This window comes from Aquila chrysaetos, chromosome 3 (genome assembly GCF_900496995.4).
Source record: "Aquila chrysaetos chrysaetos chromosome 3, bAquChr1.4, whole genome shotgun sequence".
In the NCBI taxonomy this organism is placed as follows: Eukaryota; Metazoa; Chordata; class Aves; order Accipitriformes; family Accipitridae; genus Aquila; species Aquila chrysaetos.
In genome coordinates, this window is record NC_044006.1 from 40,293,627 (window position 1) to 40,313,255 (window position 19,629).

At 39.9% G+C, this 19,629-nt stretch overlaps 1 protein-coding gene across 5 annotated transcripts in view; it reads right to left on the reverse strand.

Annotated features, from left to right (window-relative positions):
• The window catches only part of WIPF3 (WAS/WASL interacting protein family member 3), a 36,043-nt gene extending 16,664 nt beyond the window's left edge, over positions 1 to 19,379 (reverse strand). Inside the window, exons 1-2 of one of the 5 annotated variants that reach the window (XM_030010131.1) lie at positions 19,285 to 19,379; positions 4,778 to 4,916 (exon numbers count right to left, since the gene is read on the reverse strand). In XM_030010131.1, coding sequence (XP_029865991.1) covers positions 4,778 to 4,861 — 84 coding nt within the window. In that variant the 5' untranslated portion in view covers positions 4,862 to 4,916; positions 19,285 to 19,379. Of the gene's footprint in view, positions 1 to 4,777; positions 4,948 to 8,986; positions 9,258 to 17,660; positions 17,777 to 18,877; positions 18,999 to 19,284 lie in introns of those variants that run through there. The other 4 variants (XM_030010127.2, XM_030010132.2, XM_030010130.2 and 1 more) reach the window with 4 other exon arrangements.
• Positions 19,380 to 19,629: the final 250 nt, after the last annotated feature.

Sequence of the window (19,629 nt, forward strand, 5' to 3'; positions counted from 1 at the left end):
CATTTTTTCTACATAATTGCCTCTCACTTCTTTATGAAAGCAGACTGGTGTGAGATGTGATACATTATTAAAACACTATAAATCAGTTTCCTTTATTTTGGCTGGAACAAAGCATTCTCAAAAATTCGAGCTGCGCTTTGTCCAGCCCTTACCACAGTCTGTATAATGGCCAGTCATCAACAAGGTTAGCAAGACTGCACTCTCTCTCACTCCAGTATTTTTTACCTATCAGCAATAAATATTATGATTTAGTATCTCCTGACCTAGGGACTTCATGACAAAGTACTAAATATCATCTTACTCACAGCTGACATAAAATTTTAATAAACACATTCCTACATATTTTGTAATTGGCACTATGATGATTCTGTTCTTTCAGTGTTATGCTTGCACATTTAGGGGTCTGAACGAAAACTTCAGAAATTACCTTAATTTTTACAATAAATAATTAGCAAGCATGTACACACATTTATGCACACGAACACTTATATGTGCACGTTCTCTCATATTATATTTGGTAAGACCAAATCAAAATACCATAAATTATCATTCTCTTCAGCCAAGCTGTTTGACATACGTTGTTTTTTCTCCTTCCAAAGAACAGTAGTGCTAAATGTCGTAGGAGCAAAACCAACTCCCACACGACTTCAGATAAGCACTGTAGCTCTCTGAGTTTCTTGGGAAGGCTGAAGGGAACAGCTCAACAACGTTTGCACTCTGACAACTGCATGAAGGAGGGAAAAAAACATCCCCCCAAGGAAAACTATCAGCTGATGTTTTTCTTAACCTTGGAATCCTACCTCTGTAAATTATGCATTTATCACAGTGTTATATCACGAGGAATTGCTTTTCTGAGTTTTTTATTACAAGAGTAGAAAATAAGGTCAGTGTTTACCAAGTTTGTTATTCTGACGTATGTTTATCTACAACAGAAATTCTAATTCTTTTTTTTTTTTAACTAAATAAGAGTGAGGTAATCACTAAGATTAATCTACACGCAGTCTGGCATTCAGCATTATTTCAAGTTTCACATTTCTATCACCAAAGTAAGCATACTCCTTTCTTCTCTCCTAGTTTTCAGTATGCCAATAAGGCAAATAAACTCCTGGTGCTACTTTACTGGCTTTAATCACCTGATCCATAGTGATTTTTCGGGTTAATTTCTACGCTAAGACTTTAATAACAATTCTAAAAAGAATAGAATTATTTTCTTAAATTCCACAAATATATGACTCATTAAACAAACATCTCGTCTGAATAAGGCACAACCCAGCAGGGCTGCTACACATCCACACTTCCTTCAATATTAACATTTTAATAGGTTATGACTGATCATAACATTAGGAATCCAAATGTACAGACAAAGGCTGCACAGCAGTGAGCAGCCTCCACTGCACGTAAAAAGTGAATGTGGTTTATCAAAGCAAAATTCTCTCTTGATCCTCTCTTGGGAGATTAAGCAGAGAAAATTTTTCATCAGCCTCAGTGGTGGTATCTGCTCTGGGAAATACGACAAACCAAAACTAACCAGAATGCCTCATATGCCAAACTAAAAGACAAAAGGCATGAAAGAAATAGAGGGGGAATAAAAATAAGTTTTTCAGGAGCAGAATGCTTTAAAAAAAACCCAAACCCAACACCCTCCCCCCAAAACCAACAACAAAAACCTATGGAAAAAAACACCTTATATGACACACATATGTCTATAAAATTGAAAGAGCTTTAGAACAAACATCCTAATGCCTCCTTTCCTTTATTAGGGTGGAGGGAAAAAGGGAAAGAGAAGAGATCTGAATTCTGTAAGCCAGTGCCAGAAAATACATTGGGGCACAGTTTTATTCTGCCTACTCATCCCTCTCATCTTTATCTATGACCCCCAGAAAGCAGGCATTTCAAGACATGCTCAATTAATCCAATTAGCTATATTTACATTTTCACTCAGCCACCTACATCTGCTACTGCAGATACCCTACCATTCCCTCCTGAAAAATCCACTTTGTTTCCTTTTAAGTATGCTCTAACAGCCAGTAGCTTTTCAGCTGTTGGGCACAGGTGGCTCCTAGCATGTCTTAAATACCATCTCCAAATCACTTTAGTATTGCCTTGCAACAACTTTTGTGAGCAGAATTCAGTAAGAGTACTTACAGAATATCTGCAAGTTCAAAATCTTTGAAAACGGTAGGAAAGAACCTAACTTTCTTCTGCTTTAAGAGGGAGTTAACAGTACAAAAACATCAAGTGCCAACAGTGCTTTGGATTTCATTGAAGTAAGGACCCCAAAATCATTTGGGACCATGGCTCATAATATTCACTAAGAAAATGTGCAGGAAAAAAAAAAGATAATGTGATGACTACTTCTGCTATAAATCTCTTAATAATGAAAGCAAGAGGAAAGTACGGCTATTATCCATATAATTGGAAAAGCAAGACAAGCTTATGGTACCCATTCAATGGCATCATGCAAAATGATAGGATTCTAAAACCTCAACCTACACACAGACATTTCTCTTTTAACATAAATCAAGTAAGTTAAACTAGTGGCTTGCCTGCCTATCAATAGCGAAATTAAAACCTAACTTTTAATTGCTAACATGTAAATGTTATTCTGGTTTAATTATATGAGTATAATAAAAATCATAGTGTTGTTTACTTTGGAACTTTTCCAGGTGTTGGCCAAATAAAACTTACTTGTTTTGAAGGGTTTCCTTAAAGCTACGTGCCTGTTAGAATTTTTTCTTCTTCCATCCTCCAACTGCAGATTTAGCAGCTGTAAAAGACAGATGCCAATTTCTAGAAAGTAGCTTCCTAGTAGAAGAAAATAGGGTCTGTAGCAAGTTTTCATGGATTCCTCAATTATAAGATTTTGCTCTGCAACTTGGCACCAGCTGGAGCGCTGACTCTTATACTGCGCTTCTGCTGAACTCACCAGGCAGACTACAGATCCTCTCAAAGTTAGGTCTCTCTCATTCAGTTTTGACCAGGAAAAATCCTTTTGCTGCTACAGAAAAAACAATGTTCTGCCACATTATTTTACTAATTCTTTATGTTGGTTCATGTGCTCTTCTTAGAGTCAATGCTTATTAAAAGGAAGGCTTTAATATCAGATGTTAATTAGAAATATGTTTAGTTTGTATCATATCACCAAGATAAAATTGACCCTAAATTCTGTATGTCTTACGCACAGAAGATCCCATTTGAAATAGAATGATCTAACTAAAATATGGAAATACAGTATAAGCCTTCTCGTATCAAAACCCTATCACAGTAGTGGTTTTAGTCATCAGAAAATGAGGGGAAAGAAAAAAAACCAAACTTGTTCATACTGGTCCTTAGGGGTCCTCTTAGTTTTCTCAAGTCATTTACAATTGGCATATGTTAGAGGAGTCTAAAAACATTTCTAGATACTTTACTGAGCTAAATTTATTAGGATGAGAACACTTGCAGCTTCTGTTGACTTTAATTGCAGTTGTGGGCATTAAATTGCTCACAAAATTAAGCTCACTTATTTCAGTATCTAACTATAGCTTGTGTACCAACCCAGAAGAGCTGCTAATTGAAAACACTGCTTGTGGCGCCCAAAGTTAAAACAGAATGATAAAAGGAATCAAGCACTGCTTATTTCATGTGCTGTCTTTATCTTCTTCCTCTTCATCTCCAGAATTCATGGAGAACTTTACAAAATGGTTCAGCCTGCAAAGTTAGCAGAGAGAAACATGCAAGGAAACCTCTTTCTGGAAGAAGATAACATAAGAACATTATCAAACAAAATCAACAGACCTTCATGGAAACAAAACAGGCAGAGATGCCAGAGAATGCAAGGGAGAAAAAGTTCTTAAAAAAAAAAATAACAATGATTTCAAGTACCACATACTGTTTTGCTACGGGGACTAATGTACACTGCAAATAAGTACAGCAGTGACAGAAAAACATATGAAAAAAAGTCAGGAGAGATTTTATGTCTTGAACACAACCATGCCAGGTTTCACTACTTCAAAAACGGTCTAAGAATTTCAATGCAGAAACAGGCTATGAACAAATGATTGCAGAATACAAGGAATGACTTAAACATGTTTTACCATAGGTACAATAATTGATTGTGAAAGTATGAAAATGTAATACCCTGAAACTCCACTCAGAGCATCCTCCTCTTACTGCAAATATGCCGGCAGGGCACATGTTCTACTTCATGACACACACAGTAATGATCTGATACAAGCAGTAATTGTTCCTGCACATGTATAAAAGCATATTGTGCTGTATCCCCAGGAAAACAGCTTGTGCTAGAAAGAGCAACACCTACAGCTGAACACTGTGAGTCTTAACAGAAGCTGCAAGAAAGAGGATGAAGAAATTAACACTTACCACCTGCACATTACCAATACAAAAATGAGTTCCCTGTGGCTGGAGAAGTATTCACAAATGCTAAACTCTCACCACATGCACTCTAATGCAATCATCTCCAAACTTTTTGATCTTGCACCCCAGCAGTAAAAAAATTTTTGAGCATGCACCCCGGTATATGTATATTTATTTATTTATTTATAAGTTATACACATGTATGACTGAAGTTCCAATATTTTCTTCCCGCACCCCAAGATGGTTCATCTGGTGCACCCCACTTTGGAGACCACTGGTCGAATAAACAGAAGAACAAAAGCCACCAAAACAAGCATCTGCCCCAGATATTTGCTATGAATATCCACGGCAAAATTCTGGGGGCTCTCAGCTGGCTGCTATAGCTAAGCTTTTGCTAATAGAGATGAAAAGTCAATCTTACCAGAGGCGGTGGTGGAGGGGGCCCTCCAGAAGGTGGTGGAGGCGGTGGAGGAGGAGGTGGTGGTGGTGGCGGTGGCACAGGCATCCGTTAAGATTTCTAGCTTCACGCAGTTATGAAAAATATAGACGAACTCTATGTCCTTGAGGGGAAGGAAGGGAGGAGAAAGAGAACTGGGGGGAAAAAAAAGAAAAAAAAAAAGAAGATGAATGTGTTTATACACTGTAAGCTGAAGATCAGCCAAATTTCTAGCTCTCAGCAGACCGAAGACTTTTATACTGCACCGCTTCCAAAACTACAGTACGAACAGCCTCATTATAGTTATCTGATGACAACATTCATCTAAAGAGCAAGCTCACAGATCTGGACAAGTGCCATGAATACCAAATGCACAGATGCCAGCCTGTCCAGCTTTAACTATTATGCCTTGCCTTAATCTAACCCATAGCCCTGAAACACAGTTCTGCAGAGAACAAATCACAGTCAACCACATGTAGACACTCCTGCTGGGACAAAAAACTTTGTTGACTTTAAGCCAGAGGTTTGCTGCTCTAAGGACAGACTAAGGAACTTTGTAAGGTTCACTGGACTTGCTTCGATGTTAAAAAAAAAAAAAAAAAAAAAAAAAAGATATGATTGCATAATAAGTGAAGAAATAATTCTACAATTTAAAGCTTCTATTACCAAACAGCATATAAGGACCAGACATTTCAAGTATTAAAGTCACGTGTTTTTCCTGCCATTTTTAAATGTTAACTTTTCACAATTCTTTAGTAATACACTGACGAAAGAGACACCTACCTTTGAACAAAATTTTTTTTTTTTTTAAATCTCTTGCAGAATGACAGTGCATCACTCACTGATTTTCATCTCTAACCCAGCCCCCAGCATGACTGCACTCCTTCTCAGTCTCAAGTTATCTGTAAAGTTAACAAGCAACCCCTGTATTTCATCAGTAAAATTGCAAATGAAAGTACTAGGCAGTGCCAAAGAGAGCCCTCTGCAAGCCATACTTGATAGCTACTTCTATTCTGATAGTGACTCTTGGATAAATGCTCTGCATATTGTTTTACATCTAGTTTTATGCCCATCATGTCATGACTGTCTTCTGAGACTCTTCGCAATGTCATGTGAAACAGCATCAAAAGCCCTACAATAACGCAAAATATGACATCAGCTATTTCTTTCCTTTCTGTAAGGCTTTATCTTAGCAGGAAATTACATTGATTTGACACATTTACTCTTTATACATCTCTGTAGATGATAATTTGTTTTCCTGTCTCCTCCAAGCATTTAGAAACATTTTACTCATTTTGATGTTTTCCTAGAAATTGATGTTATGTTGAAAGGACCACAGTTCCCAGGCCCTATTCCCCTTGTCCTTCCCTTCTTTTTTAAAAGCAGGCACTCTGTGCTTTTCCTGCTGTCTGAAACCTTTTGGTCAAGTAATTTAAGAATCACCTGTGTAAGCAGGAGGCATGAGACAGCTAAACCTAGAGAACTTCAGGAGAAAAGACAAGACAGAAATGAGGCAAGTTACAATCTTTAGGGGAATACTTAGCTGTTTTGTTAGAGAGGCAATGAAGTTAAAACATACATGCAGCCTTGTCCACTTCCTACCTAGTGTACGTGAACAATATCCAGATAATATCTGAGTATTTTCCTTCTGCTGTATCTGGTAAAATACTTTATGGGAGATCAATCAAAAATTAAATACGCAGAGCCTCTGCAACACTTGCTTTCTCCATTAAGAGATTGCTATGTAAAGGACTAGTGTTATCAAAGCACTCTCGATCTGTAACAGAATTGGTTACAATCACTTTAATAATGGCTTAATGAAGCTTGCCAAGAAAGCCAACATCGCTGCATCTCCTCCATGCCACCCTCATTGTTGCCCTATGCAAAAAGCTATTATCAGAAGATATCTCTTCTCCTCAATTAAGTCATTCAAAAACACGGACATAAGGAGAATGAGTCTTCCCTGCTAATAATATGTTTCGGGTTAGTATCTTCCTACCCTGCAATACAAGCCTTTTGTCTTCATTAAGGATTTAGATTGGGAAATATGCTCTTAGTCAAATTAGAAAAAAAATACAACCCACGCTTCTGTGGCAGACCATGTGCATGGCAGCAGGAGGTAAAGCACACTGGAGGCGAACAGCAGTGGGAGAAAGGAAATGGGAATTGGCTCTTGGTATTTAGAAGTCACAATCTGAAATGCAATCAGATGACTTTTCTAGCTGCCTCTCTCACCAGTCCCTGCCCCAGCACCCATTCCTCCAAGTGATGCAGCCTAAGTTCCAGGACCAGAAGCTGTGTGGCCATCTACAACCCAAAATTCAGTGCAGAGGAAGTGTTCACTTCACCATGTATCCCACTCCCCTATCCTGAATCCTCTTGTCCAGCGACAGAGGAGAAGAATGCATTTTGGGGGACTATAACACACAGCCCTTGAATGAAATATTGGAGATACCCTATAGCTTTCCTCCCATGCTGTTTCAAATCCTCTACAAATTAACTATCTTTCAGAAAATTCTGCATACGTGCCTGCCTTTGTCTCTTATCACAAATTCAAAGGCTCAATGTCCTGACCTGGGTGTGCTTTTGTGCACACAGAAGAATTCATGTTTTTTTATACCATCACAGTGTGAAGGTAGTCACATCTAATACCTACGCAGTGAAGAACCACTTTCTACATACAGGGTTCTATTTGTTCAAGCAGACTTTGGAAAAAGGAGGGCTGTCATTCACACAAGCAGACACTGATAGCAAAGAAGGACTGTATGTAGATAAAGGTAGGCATCTTCAAACTAACATACAATAAAAAAAAATTGGCTCTTAAAAATTAGCCATAACTGCATGATCTACACATTTTAATACATAGGACTGGCTATGAGAACCTGTTTTGTCTTACTGCACCTATCTCACTTACATGGTTTATATTTAAAGAAAATTATGTAGAAGACTGCACTTTCAATGTATCAACATGTTATTTGGAGGCCTCTATTCCTTGGTTAAAGGCTGTATTTCATCTGCCCTCCCCCCCCCCCCCCCCCCCATTAAGTTGCTAGTTAAAATATGGTTGGTAATTCCAGACAGCTTCAGAACATGCTGGGGTTATGGATTTGCACATCATAAGCTAAACAAATTCTGAATTAAAAACAAAGAAGTAGTATCACGTTGATCAGTTCTAGTTTCTGTTAAGAGCCAGATGAGCGAAATGCCACGAAGGGTCCTTAAGGCACATGCGTCCTTTCTCCTCTCCTCTAAATATACATCTTTCTAATTGGAAGAGCTGTCTGAATTACCCAAGGGACAGAAATAAAGAGATAGTTTAAAAAGTTGGCAATAGGTGGAGGGGAGAAGCCTGTGTGTTTAGCCTCAGTTTTCTCAGGCAAAAAGTAATGTAAATCTTCCTTTGACTTCCAAATCAGAGAACAGAATCAGGCCCAACAATTGCAGAATCGCAAAAAAAGGAAAATCCCAAACCCTGCCTTTTCTAGTCCACCTCCCTACCGAAGCAAGGTTGTACATTTTTTTTATTGCTTTCTGAAGTCTAATTTTAGGTGTCCCAAATAATGTGGCTTGTCTTATTTCCCTTGGGAAGCTCCTTCACAGTCAAATAACTCATAGTTCAGATTGCCTGACACTCAGCCTAATTTCCCCTTTTCTTAGTTTGATCCCATTTGCACTCCACTGCGTATGACTACCTTGTACCAAGCAAAATAGTTTCTTCTACCCCTCAGCATCAGCTTTGTGAAATATAAGAATTACAATTCAGAAGTACATGTACAAGGACTAGTTATACTTTTTGAGCTGTTTTGGTTCTCACAAGTCATCCCATTAGTCAGTGAACATTATTACTGTTCTCTGATCTTAAAACAATTGCTCTTTTTTTGTTCTCTTGGTAAGGGTAATTCTAAAACTGGTAATTTCAGGTGTCACACATTGTTCCTTGCTTCTTCTCACAGTGCTTGCTTGAATAGCAGCTGGGTTTAAGAACTACAGTGCAGTCCTCAGTGTAGAACTCATGCTCCTAATTTCTGAAGGCCCAAATAAAATCTTCACCCAGACTTTCATTTTGAAGTGTCAGAGAAGACAGAGTACATGCAGATCTTTCTTCTTCATGGAATGCTCTCTCAGTCGCGTGCTGGATTCATCTGTGGGAAACTCAGTATCTCTGCCTAAGCTTTTATGTAGATTCGGTCTCACCTTGCCCACAAGCTCTGATCCAAGCACTTCCCAAAGGTCTCCTTCTGAAGTGTCACTGCCACAGTGCTGGGCTCACACTAAGACAAAGTCCTGCTGGGAGCACAGAGCCACACGAAGAAACAACACAGTTTTTGGACAGCAGCTGACATGTCTCCTGCTGTACTGATGCTCAGCAGGACCACCACAGGTCTGTCTGCAAAGGCTATGCCAAAATACCTTCACCCATCATGGAAAGGCATGAAACAGCTGTACCTTCAATTTAGAACAATGTCTAGAAGGGGAAAAGACAGAGGGGAAAAATCACAATTATTTACATGCACATGATATGCATTTATACACAAAAATATTACTTAACTAGTAGCACTTTTTTTTTTTTTTTAAATGGCTATAGTCCTTAGGTCTTTAGGTGGTATAATCATTAATACGAAACAACATGGTTGGAACTGAAAATACAACCCTTTTAATCAATTTGGAGAAAGGACTGCAAAAGAACTGATTCATTATTACTGGATTTGCAATCACTGCAACTGCGCATTCTGAGGTAGGTAATTCAGCTTTGGAGAAATTTACAGAATTTTTCGCCTCAAAGTGAAGGCTGGGGTAACTATTTCAAAGGTGTGCAGGAAAGCTTATCTAAAATATTGGTCTTATTTTCTTGATTAAGAAGTGAAGAAAAGTAGTAGACTACAAACTCTGTTTTTAACTTTTAATCAGCTTTTATACAATCAAGTATGATTTCCCCATTAGCTATAGTGTTCTGAGTTATAGCTTTTAAATCCTTATATTTTAACAGAAAACTAAAAGAATTTCAAAATTACACAGGAGAAACAGCATCAATAAGCATCTGCTCAACTTTCACGATCTGAAAAGTAGACAATGAGCCTAATTGTGCCCCCACTTGCTCCTGTCAAACATCACTGAAGAACAGCTGAAATCACTGGTACAAGCATACCACAGATCTTTTAAAGACAGTACAACACATGTAGAGGCAGAGAAGAGAAAAACAGAGAAGGGCAGACGTGTTATACAGATCAATTTTTCTGCTGTCACTATCACACAACTGGAAATGACTTGGAAAAAGCTTCTGTTTGGAATGAACCAGTCTAGATTTTAATTATAACAGAATCAAACCATGTAATTTTTAAGCATCAGATGCTACATTTCTTTCTACTGCTTTCAGTGTGAATGCCATTTTGTGTTTAGAGAACAGAACAAGGAATAATCAAGGTAGAGCCTCTGAGTATCCTCACAGTCTCTTTCTCCTCTGCAAAAATAACCCTGTCCACAAAAAAACTTGATAGTCTCTGCCATATTTGAGAGATTTAAGAGCAGTGCAGAAGTGTCAAACTGTTACAACCTTCTTTTACAGAAGAAAGGCAAACACACATATACATAACCATCTTACTATATATATTTTAAGACATTCACAGGTATATTCCTACAGCTGACTAAGAAAACTCTAGCCTTTCATCATTTCCTAACAGACAGTACCTGGATTGTATACAACCTAAGAGAGAAATTGCTGCTCTCAGTCGACGTTTACATCACTGCAACTAAAGGCAGAATCTGGCTTTTTCAATTCCATTGAAATGTACAAACCTCGAGGGTTCTCCCTCCATTTAATACCCAATGAAACACTCTTAAGCAGCATTTGTCTACACAGAGTCTGTGGGATTGTCTGACAGCACATAACAGTATCCTGCATTTAAGCCAAGGAATGTAAGTTCTCCTCAGCTTGGACTATTTCCACCAGGCTTGATCCAGCTAAGGGCTGCATCCCCTTTCTGCCTGAAAAAAACAGCATGACTGTTACTCTGTCAGGTGCCTGATAACACTGCAACGAACTGGCCAGCGCTGACCTAGCACAGATAACAGGAACTGGAAGACACTTTGCTTCCATGTGCGCTGTGGGCAGATCTCTGTTGGGTTCCCTACAGTGCTGACACTAGAAATTAAAGTGCTATGCCTCGACAAACCTCCCTTCAGAGGCAAAGCTGCACGGATGACTTCACGTCCCTATACATGACTACTTCTGGGTGTAGCTTTCTCTGCTCCATGGGGACCTGCCATAGAAGACTAATTGCTGTAAGGGAGCAGAATAAGAGAATTTGTCATTCTCTTTTAAATAAGGAGTAAGATTAAAAGAACGACACATAAGACGAAGAAATATATTATGCCAACTGTAGTGTTAACCTCAAGTTAAAGAGTCCAAAGACAAATGAGGTAAATTAGAAGCAATTAGGACTTGCACAAAGAGGTAACTTTGCAAAGGAAACAATTTATACAAAGGGTTTCCTTGAAATATACCGTATCATCCACACAAAGAGAGCCATGGCATATTTCACTGCCAGATATATAAACAATGGCAATTGGATATACAGTCATTAGCAAAGTTAATCATTGGCCTAAGCTAAATAAAGTACAGCTCAGTGGAAGTTCAAGGTCACTGCCACATTCTGAAGATGACTGTTTACTTTTATACTCCTTAGAGTTTCAGTGTGAACAGCACTTGAGCTCTCTTAGTAGAGGCAATCTGACGCTTCAAGTTAACACTTGCAAGTTTTGCGGTTTCTGCAGAGAAGTAAATTGTATGTTTTCACAAAATTATTAATATACTTCTTTATAGTTATTCCTATATTTATTTACTATCATTCATATAATATAGATATCTGAAAAGTATACCTGTACACAGAATGCTTTCCACCAAAGAAATTCCTAAAGTTGTTTAATCGATTCCCCTAACAGAAGAAAGTTTTGCTTTCCAATAAAGCAGCTAGCATCAAAATAGAAAACCCAAACAAGGCAGTGTTCAGCATCTTGCTTTTTCATATTCGCTATACACAGCTCAACAAATGTCTGTTTTCAAATGCCAGTCAAGTGAAAAGAATTTGCAAATGTGGGTATCAGAAGACTACAGGACTTTCAAAATCCATGTCTCAATTCTAAAATTTTCACTTTCAACCACATGATGTTTCATCAGAGATCCTATTTTTGCAGCTTTCCATCTTGAAAATATAAATTTATAGAAAACTGTATGCATGCCACGTCAGGCTGATATCTACCAGCTTAAGAAACACAGTATAACACTGCCAATGCAAGGAAAATAAATCTGGCAATTCAACATGAGCCATTCTTCCCTACAACACAGTATCAGTATCATGCCCCAGCATGGATTGTGGTCACTGTATGCTGTAAGGAGAATTGTCTTTCATAAGGGATGTAAAACGTGATGATCTGGTCACCTGCAGGAATAAGTTGCCAGGGAAATCCTCACCTCAAAGAAAGAATGGGAAGCTTTGATCATGGTTTTCAGTGAAGTTGTGATTACTTATTTCCCTTCAAAATCTATTTCCAATGGTAAAAATGCTAACCCTAACATCCTGACAAATTAAAGTACAACTTCTGAACATGTTTATACATTCTTACTTTCATGCTTTTATCTGTCAATCCTGTTGAAACTGCTGCTCCATTTCAATGATACAATTGATAACTTAATCTTAGATGTTATTTACACCAGGGTGAAGCTTCCATACTTGTAAGTAAAAGGTATATAAACCCCTATGTTATTTAGGAAGCCTTGCTACACTACCATAATATTCCATTTTTAGTATTTTAACTAATTAATTGTTCTGAAAAAATTAAAATGCAAAGTGTTCTTATTGCCCCTTAAAAGTCACAGCTGCTATATTTATAAAACTTCCTATGTGCGTAAAAGTGTAAATATGCTTTCTTGTACAAAAAATTGTTAGCTGTTTTTAAAGGCAGCGGACAAAATATCTAGCTCCAAACTTACATCCATTTACTCAGGACAACAATTTAACTTTGTACAATGAACAACAAATTGCAAAGTCATTTGCAACTGCAACAAAAAAAATCCCTGATAAAAGATGTTTTTATTTGTAGGCCTAGTTCAGAATTGCTAGTAAAACAAAGTTCTCAGAAAAAACAATTAGTTTTATTAAATTGAAGATGCAGCACTTTTACTTATTAAAGGACTTCAATTGCAATTCTTTGTGAAAGTCATTATATTCAGAAAGGACAATGCGATTGATACCTACCCGTACACACGGAATAAGCAATGAACACTAGGAATCCAAAAATAGTCAACTGACTTTGCTGCCTGCTGAAGAAGGAAAGTAATTCTAGCGATTAACTGACAACAGAAGATTTCTTTGAAGTTGTGTCTATCATAGACACAAAGGAGCAAAGTGGTTTTCTACAACTTTCCTTCTTTGAACAAGTAGATCAGAATCAGCTGCCAGAATCGGCTCCCAAGAATACTTCCAGTGCAGCCAGTATCTGCTACATTCAGACCAGGCAGGGTAATGATGAGGACTCACTCATTTCCACCAACTCTGGTGTCAAGTTTTATGCTCGTTTTGGACTCCAGCTTTCACTTTTAGCAGTCTGGATCTGGCCCTTCTCTTTTTTTACTTCCCTCTGTGACAATTTCTCTCCTTTGCTAAGTGGTTTACCACTCTCTCCATTCCCACTCTCCACTTTCTTTGTCTTTGCTCTTTTCACCATTCACCTCATCTGTTGCCTGCTGCTGACCCAACGCAAGACAAACGGAGCCAATTCATTTAAAAAGTAGAGTTGTCTGGCCTGGGGAAAGAAACACTGCACATGGTGCAAAAGTAAGTAATTCTCCATGATGATACTAGAGGTTCAGCACAGGTTGCTAGTACTAAGAAAAACAAAGGAAATGCAGAACTAGGCTGATTCAGCTCTGAAAAAATGAAATGTGATTCTAGGAGGTACCAGGAGATATATCCTGACTAGAGCTGGTAAGGATTAGTGCCAACATACGAAGCCTCACATTGACAGAATGGATACAAGACTGAAATTTTGGAGAAAAACAACCAGGTAAAACAGTCTGGGCACAGGAAAGCAGCAAAGCAACCACATACCGTATACCTGTTCTGCAGCTATACTGGCCTTTGCTGCTCCTGGTACAGCTCATTCAGAGCAAGCTCAAGTACCACCCTCCACCCACCCCCCATGGCAGTGCATCATTTATCCTACTGTTAAGTCATGTAAACTCATGATCACTTGATCCAAGAATATTTTGTACAATCGGCTTTTGCATAATTTCCTTGCTACTTAGTCATTTCAAGGCTAAAAAAGGCTTTCATTCTGCATTAAATGCCCTGTTGGGCCCCACATCTGTCACTCACACAGCTCAACACAGAGACAGTCTCCACCCCCTCTGTCAATTTACTAATTTAGGGACTAAACCATCTCTTATTAATTTTTATGCTAAATTTTCCTTTGCTTTCAGTAGAAGTGAGGTCAGTTCTTTGGGTTTAATTCTGAAAATACTCAAGCAAATACAAGCAGCGGTGATACAAGTAACATCACTAACATGTTAAGCTGTTTGCACTTGCACCACTGATCAACTGAAGCAACTTTCTGTCCAAATCCGAGGCAGAATTTGACAGATATTTTTGCAGTGATTGACGCATCCCCAAGAGGAGCAAACATTCCCTCTGAAAATAAGTTGCTAAAAAAATGTTCTGTTTTGCTGATATGTAAGCCTGGCTTGCCTTTTCTGCGCCTCATGATTTTCTTCATGTGTCTACTTGACTTACACAGCAGATCTATAGATTTTGTATAGATACAGTGTTATTTCTTTTCTTCTTTAGCATACAACAAAAGTGTAACTGACTTGGACAAAAGCCCCAAACCTGTCAGGACTATTTTATATGCATTCGGTAGCACTGGTGCATGTACATTTTTCACTGCACAAAACTATGCCAGTTAGGAAATCAATAACATAATACCTTTCAAACAAGAGGATACAAAGGAGGAACAAAAGATCCCAAGACCTCCCTTGCGACCCAGTACCACATTCTGCTCTCCTCTTTTTTCTTTTTTTGTTACTTCTAATGAAGGGAGTAAAACATGATATAGCAACGAGAAAAAGTTAAATGGTACAGTAGTCATTTACGGACCTGCGTATAGCTTGTGGAAGGGACCAACACAAAGGGTTGCTATATCTAAACCCATTCGTTCACTTTGTTCACCTAGAAGGAAGCTTTTTACCCATATCTTATGAATCAAACAGAAGCACTGTAATTTCTAGCCAACGCTTTAATTTATCAAGGCAGACATGGCAGTTGCCAACAGTGTAAATGAAGGATACAGCATATCCATTACATTGAAGCTCCAGAGCAGACACAGGAGGTAGTTTTCTTAGACATTTATAAGAGCAGTGTCAAGACTGAACAAGTGCATTCACACTGAATTTCTGTTCTTATGTTCAGTGAACTTTGTCTTGTAGGGACCTTTGGTCCAGTTTTCCACTGCTTTTCACTTTGAATTTTCACTTATACTGTAGCTGTAGTACAGCTGTTACGTTGCTCTCCTCTGCCTGGGCTGGCTACAAAATGATACCATTCTCAACACAGACAGTTATGTATCTATGCGTAACAGTGGTGAAAGTTGACAGAGGGTCAATGCAAAGAAGAATCAGGCTCCCCATGCATGATCTTATTTGAGAGAGAGAAGGATGTCTGGTAGTCTAAAGGAAATCCATTTCAGCTGTTGTCTGAATTACCAAGGCATGCAAATATGCTTTTCACACCTCATGAAAATGCTTTAGTTGTTTCACATACTTTCAAAACAATCCAAAGGCAGCTTTACAGCTGTCATATATGTAATACTGAATGAGTCCACTCGACGATACTCCGAAGTCAAATTAAGGTGGGCATATTCAAAAGAATACAGTTTTGTCTAAAAATACACTCTTTCTCTCTGATTTGGAAGCCCCAAGAACATTTTTTCTGTTTGCAAATATAGCAATGTTTACATCACTGTTCATCCTGGCTACAAAGCCACTGGACAACCCTGATGCAGAACAACCACAGATGAAAAAGCAACTGTGAAGTCCCATTAAGGTTTTGCTACTATAAGCCAATTTTCAGAAAGCTTCAGTCTTTCAAAGAGAGTAACTACTTTGTGTATGAGCACAGCCTAATTGAGGAAAATCTGTAAGAATAAGCAGTAAAGGCATTCCAGAAACCTATACCTCAAAACTGCATAGCAGTCACCACTAATTCATTGTAAGGTGAGTACTGAGGACTTTTAGATAAAAGAATTTACTGGATATTATAGTTGATTATTATGTTTATTTAGATATTAATTTTACATATACTCTGAAGAAGCTAGGAGTCTTTATTCTGGCACAACACAGCCCAGTATCATTTTCCCAAAGCAATCATCTGCTTCAATTTTTCATTTGTGATCTCATTTACTAGACTTTATAATGAATGGCATAAAATACCCACATAATAATGCAGCAGATGCTCACACACATCCAGGATCAGTAACTTACGGAAGTCAAGGGTAGGAGACCCGAACTGAGCTAGTCCAGTCTCACTTACTTTTGATAACTGAACAGAACTTGTCCCAGTCACTGAGCACAGAGAAGAAAAGCTTCCACAGAAGCAGATGCTTCTCAAAAATCACGTAATTCTTACAGGTGAGTTCTGACTAACAAACATACAAAGAAATTTGACGCCTATCCTTTCACTGCTCTGTTTCTCTTTGAAGCTAGAATATTTTTAAATATTAATATTAAACTATTTAATATCAGTTAATATTTATTTTAGATATAATACAAAATAGTAAATCATGTTATTCAACTTTGAAGCTTTTAACATCTATCTCTTAAAATGTGCAAATATTTTTGTATTTGTTATGACTAAGATATTGTTTTCAGTTCAAGGTCTTCTTTTCAGAGGATAATGAATTTCCCAAAATACTAACCTCATCAACCAAGAAAATTATTCTTTTCAAGTATAAAGAGCATCTATTAGGATCTATGCTATGTTCCGTTATGACATTCAACACTGCTGACCTTTATGGTATGATTACTAAGACGTGACACTGCTATGTTTTGATTTACTGTTTAAAAGAAAAATTACCTAAATACTTTCTGCAAATTCAGATTTAGTAGTCATTATGTACGCAATCCTAGCATGGCCCTTCCTGATGTACTGCAGTTACAAAAATTGAGATGTTACAGGATCTTTATTTGTATTTCCTTTTGGAGGTGCCATTGGAGAGAGGGAAAAAAAGGAGGAAGTTGCTTGGTATTACACTATATGATTTAATAAATACAGTTATATGTTGCTCTTTCCAGTGCAGTACAATCACAGAATCAGAAACTCAAGTGCATCTCAGTCATTTTCAGGAATAGATCCAAACCAGCAATGACTTGAACACTGCAGCTAATGAATTAAGCTTTGCATCTGCCTCTAAGCAACCGAAGTCTGTATGCAAAGCTGATCAAACTATTTACACACATGTCTTCACAGAATGTATATCCTTGATTTTTTAATTTTTTTTTTTTAAATCGAGTTTCATACTTATATTGCAAGCTGGTACAGACATCTGCACTTTTGTGCAATTTCGTATGCTACTTAGCCTACTGGAGTCTCAATAAGACATTGTAGGTAACACTTAAAAACGTTTAACAACAGTGCCACTGTAACATCAAGAGGGGTTGCATGCTGATTGTTAAGCCCCATTCCTTGACCAGGATCTTCTACAGGAAGAGAATCAACTCCCACAGAATTTCTTTCTGGTTATGAGTCTAACCCACATTTTGTCATCATCATCTACAGCAAAACATCCAAAGCATTCTATCTGTGAAACAAAGCACACTTACGCAATCCTCTTTAAGGGTCCCACACTGACCTTCTTGTATGTTACCTTGTACATGGAAGCTAGTAACTGACGGCAAAGCAGACTCAATCTTTCCACCTCACGTTGGGCAATGTCCCTTACAAGCCGTGGGTGGCAGCAGCGGCTGCACCGCCTGCACATTCCAGCCGGGACACTGTTTTGGGTCACAGGTCCACGCAGTGAACGGGAATAATCCTCACGCACACATACCTAACGAGCGTCCCAGCTCAGACTGCCATCAGAGAATGAAGTTGTATTCATTTCCTTGATCATCTTGCCTGTGGCTTGTCTTTCAGTACAAAGACTGTGAACTGAAGATTTTAACAATGATTATACAAACACATGTTGTTAAATAAGCAGGAGTTTGTGCTGGATGTGCAGATGGAGAAACTGAACGTATCAGGAAGCAGTTCAACAATTCGATTCACGCAGCATGCAGGATAACAGGTATCACTGTTATCACAATTTCAGCAATATTTCACTGCCTGAAACAGCAGAAGCACTTGCAAATTTTAGCCCATAAATCCAGACTGTCCCAAGACCATCCTGTGTTGAAATCATCAATCTTTATTTAGTATCTCAGTGTCTTCTCTCCTAAATCAGATTTATTTTGCTACCCTTCAGAAATCTCACTTAGTAATATTCCACTTTCAGTAACAAATGAAAAAAAAGGCATGCTGGCCTCACGTGTCCTTCCTATTCCTAGAACTCCCAAACTTCTTGAACAACGCAAACACACCCTTCCTCCACTCCTCCCTGCCCCGGCAGAGATGCGGGCTGTGGCATCACGTACCCCTGCTATGCCTTTGCAAACTCCAAGCATATCCTAAGAATAATAACACCCCCTCCCCTCGCTACCCGCTACCAACACATTCCCTGTCACTCTGTATTAGTGCAAACAGGCTGATGCATCAATGACAAGATTTTAGTGTCATTTTTACCCATGCCAATTATTATTAAACCTTTAGGAGCGTCTTTCCAACGCTTCTCCGGCAGTCCCCCTGCAGTAGGTACATAAGCATTCAATACACGGTAGCTTTTACAATTAGTCAACGCCGTTTTCTCAGCTGACCTACGCCAGCACACCTATTTCAAGGGCGAGAACTAGGAAAAAAGTTCTTCCTACCCACCGCCGCCTGAAAACAGCCCGTTTCCCTTTACTTGACAAAACAGAAGAGCAGCACCACGCAAAACCTGTACCTAACGTGCAGCCACGCTTCCTCCGCCGCTGTGAGTCACCGCATCCCAAAGGCTTGGGTCTCCCCGGGACCCCCATGCCCTCCCTGGCCGCCCGCTGACGGGGGCCCGGCGCGGCCCTGCCCGGAGGCGCGGCGGAGCGGGGCGGGGGCGCGGCGGTGCCCGGCCGCACCGGCCCCGGCAGCAAGTTTCTCCGCCGAGTTGTCTCGGCTCCCGCGGCGCGGCGGGAGCTCCGGCCTTCGGGCCGCCTCGCCCACCGCGGCCCCCGGCCCCAGCGGCGAGGGGAGGCGGCCGCCTCGCCGGGGCCCCGGCCCCGGCCCCTCCGGCTGACGAGGGCGAGGCGGCGGGTCGGAGGCACCGGGCACCCCCCGACCCCAGCAGCCGCAGCGCTGCGCCCCCTCCGCGCCCACCTGCTCGGCGGCCGGTGCCGGTGCCGTTGGGGCCGGGGCGGCGCGGCGCGCTCCTCCCCGGGCAGAGGGCGCCAGGTACGGCGGGCGGGCGCCCGCCTCCCCTCAGGGGAGGTGGGAGCTGGCTGGGAGGCGGGGGGAAGGGGCGGGGGGGGCAGATCTTAAGATCTCGAGGGGAAAAAAGCCCGTCCCGGTCCTCAGGGGGGGGATAATTTTTTTTTTTTTTTTTTTTTTAAGTAGTAGTTTAACACACGCCGCCCCGAGCGGGAGACGAACTGGAGGGGGAGCGCGGGGGCCAGCTGAGCGCCGGCCGGATCTGGCCGGTTCTGGTGCCGCCGGCCCACACCG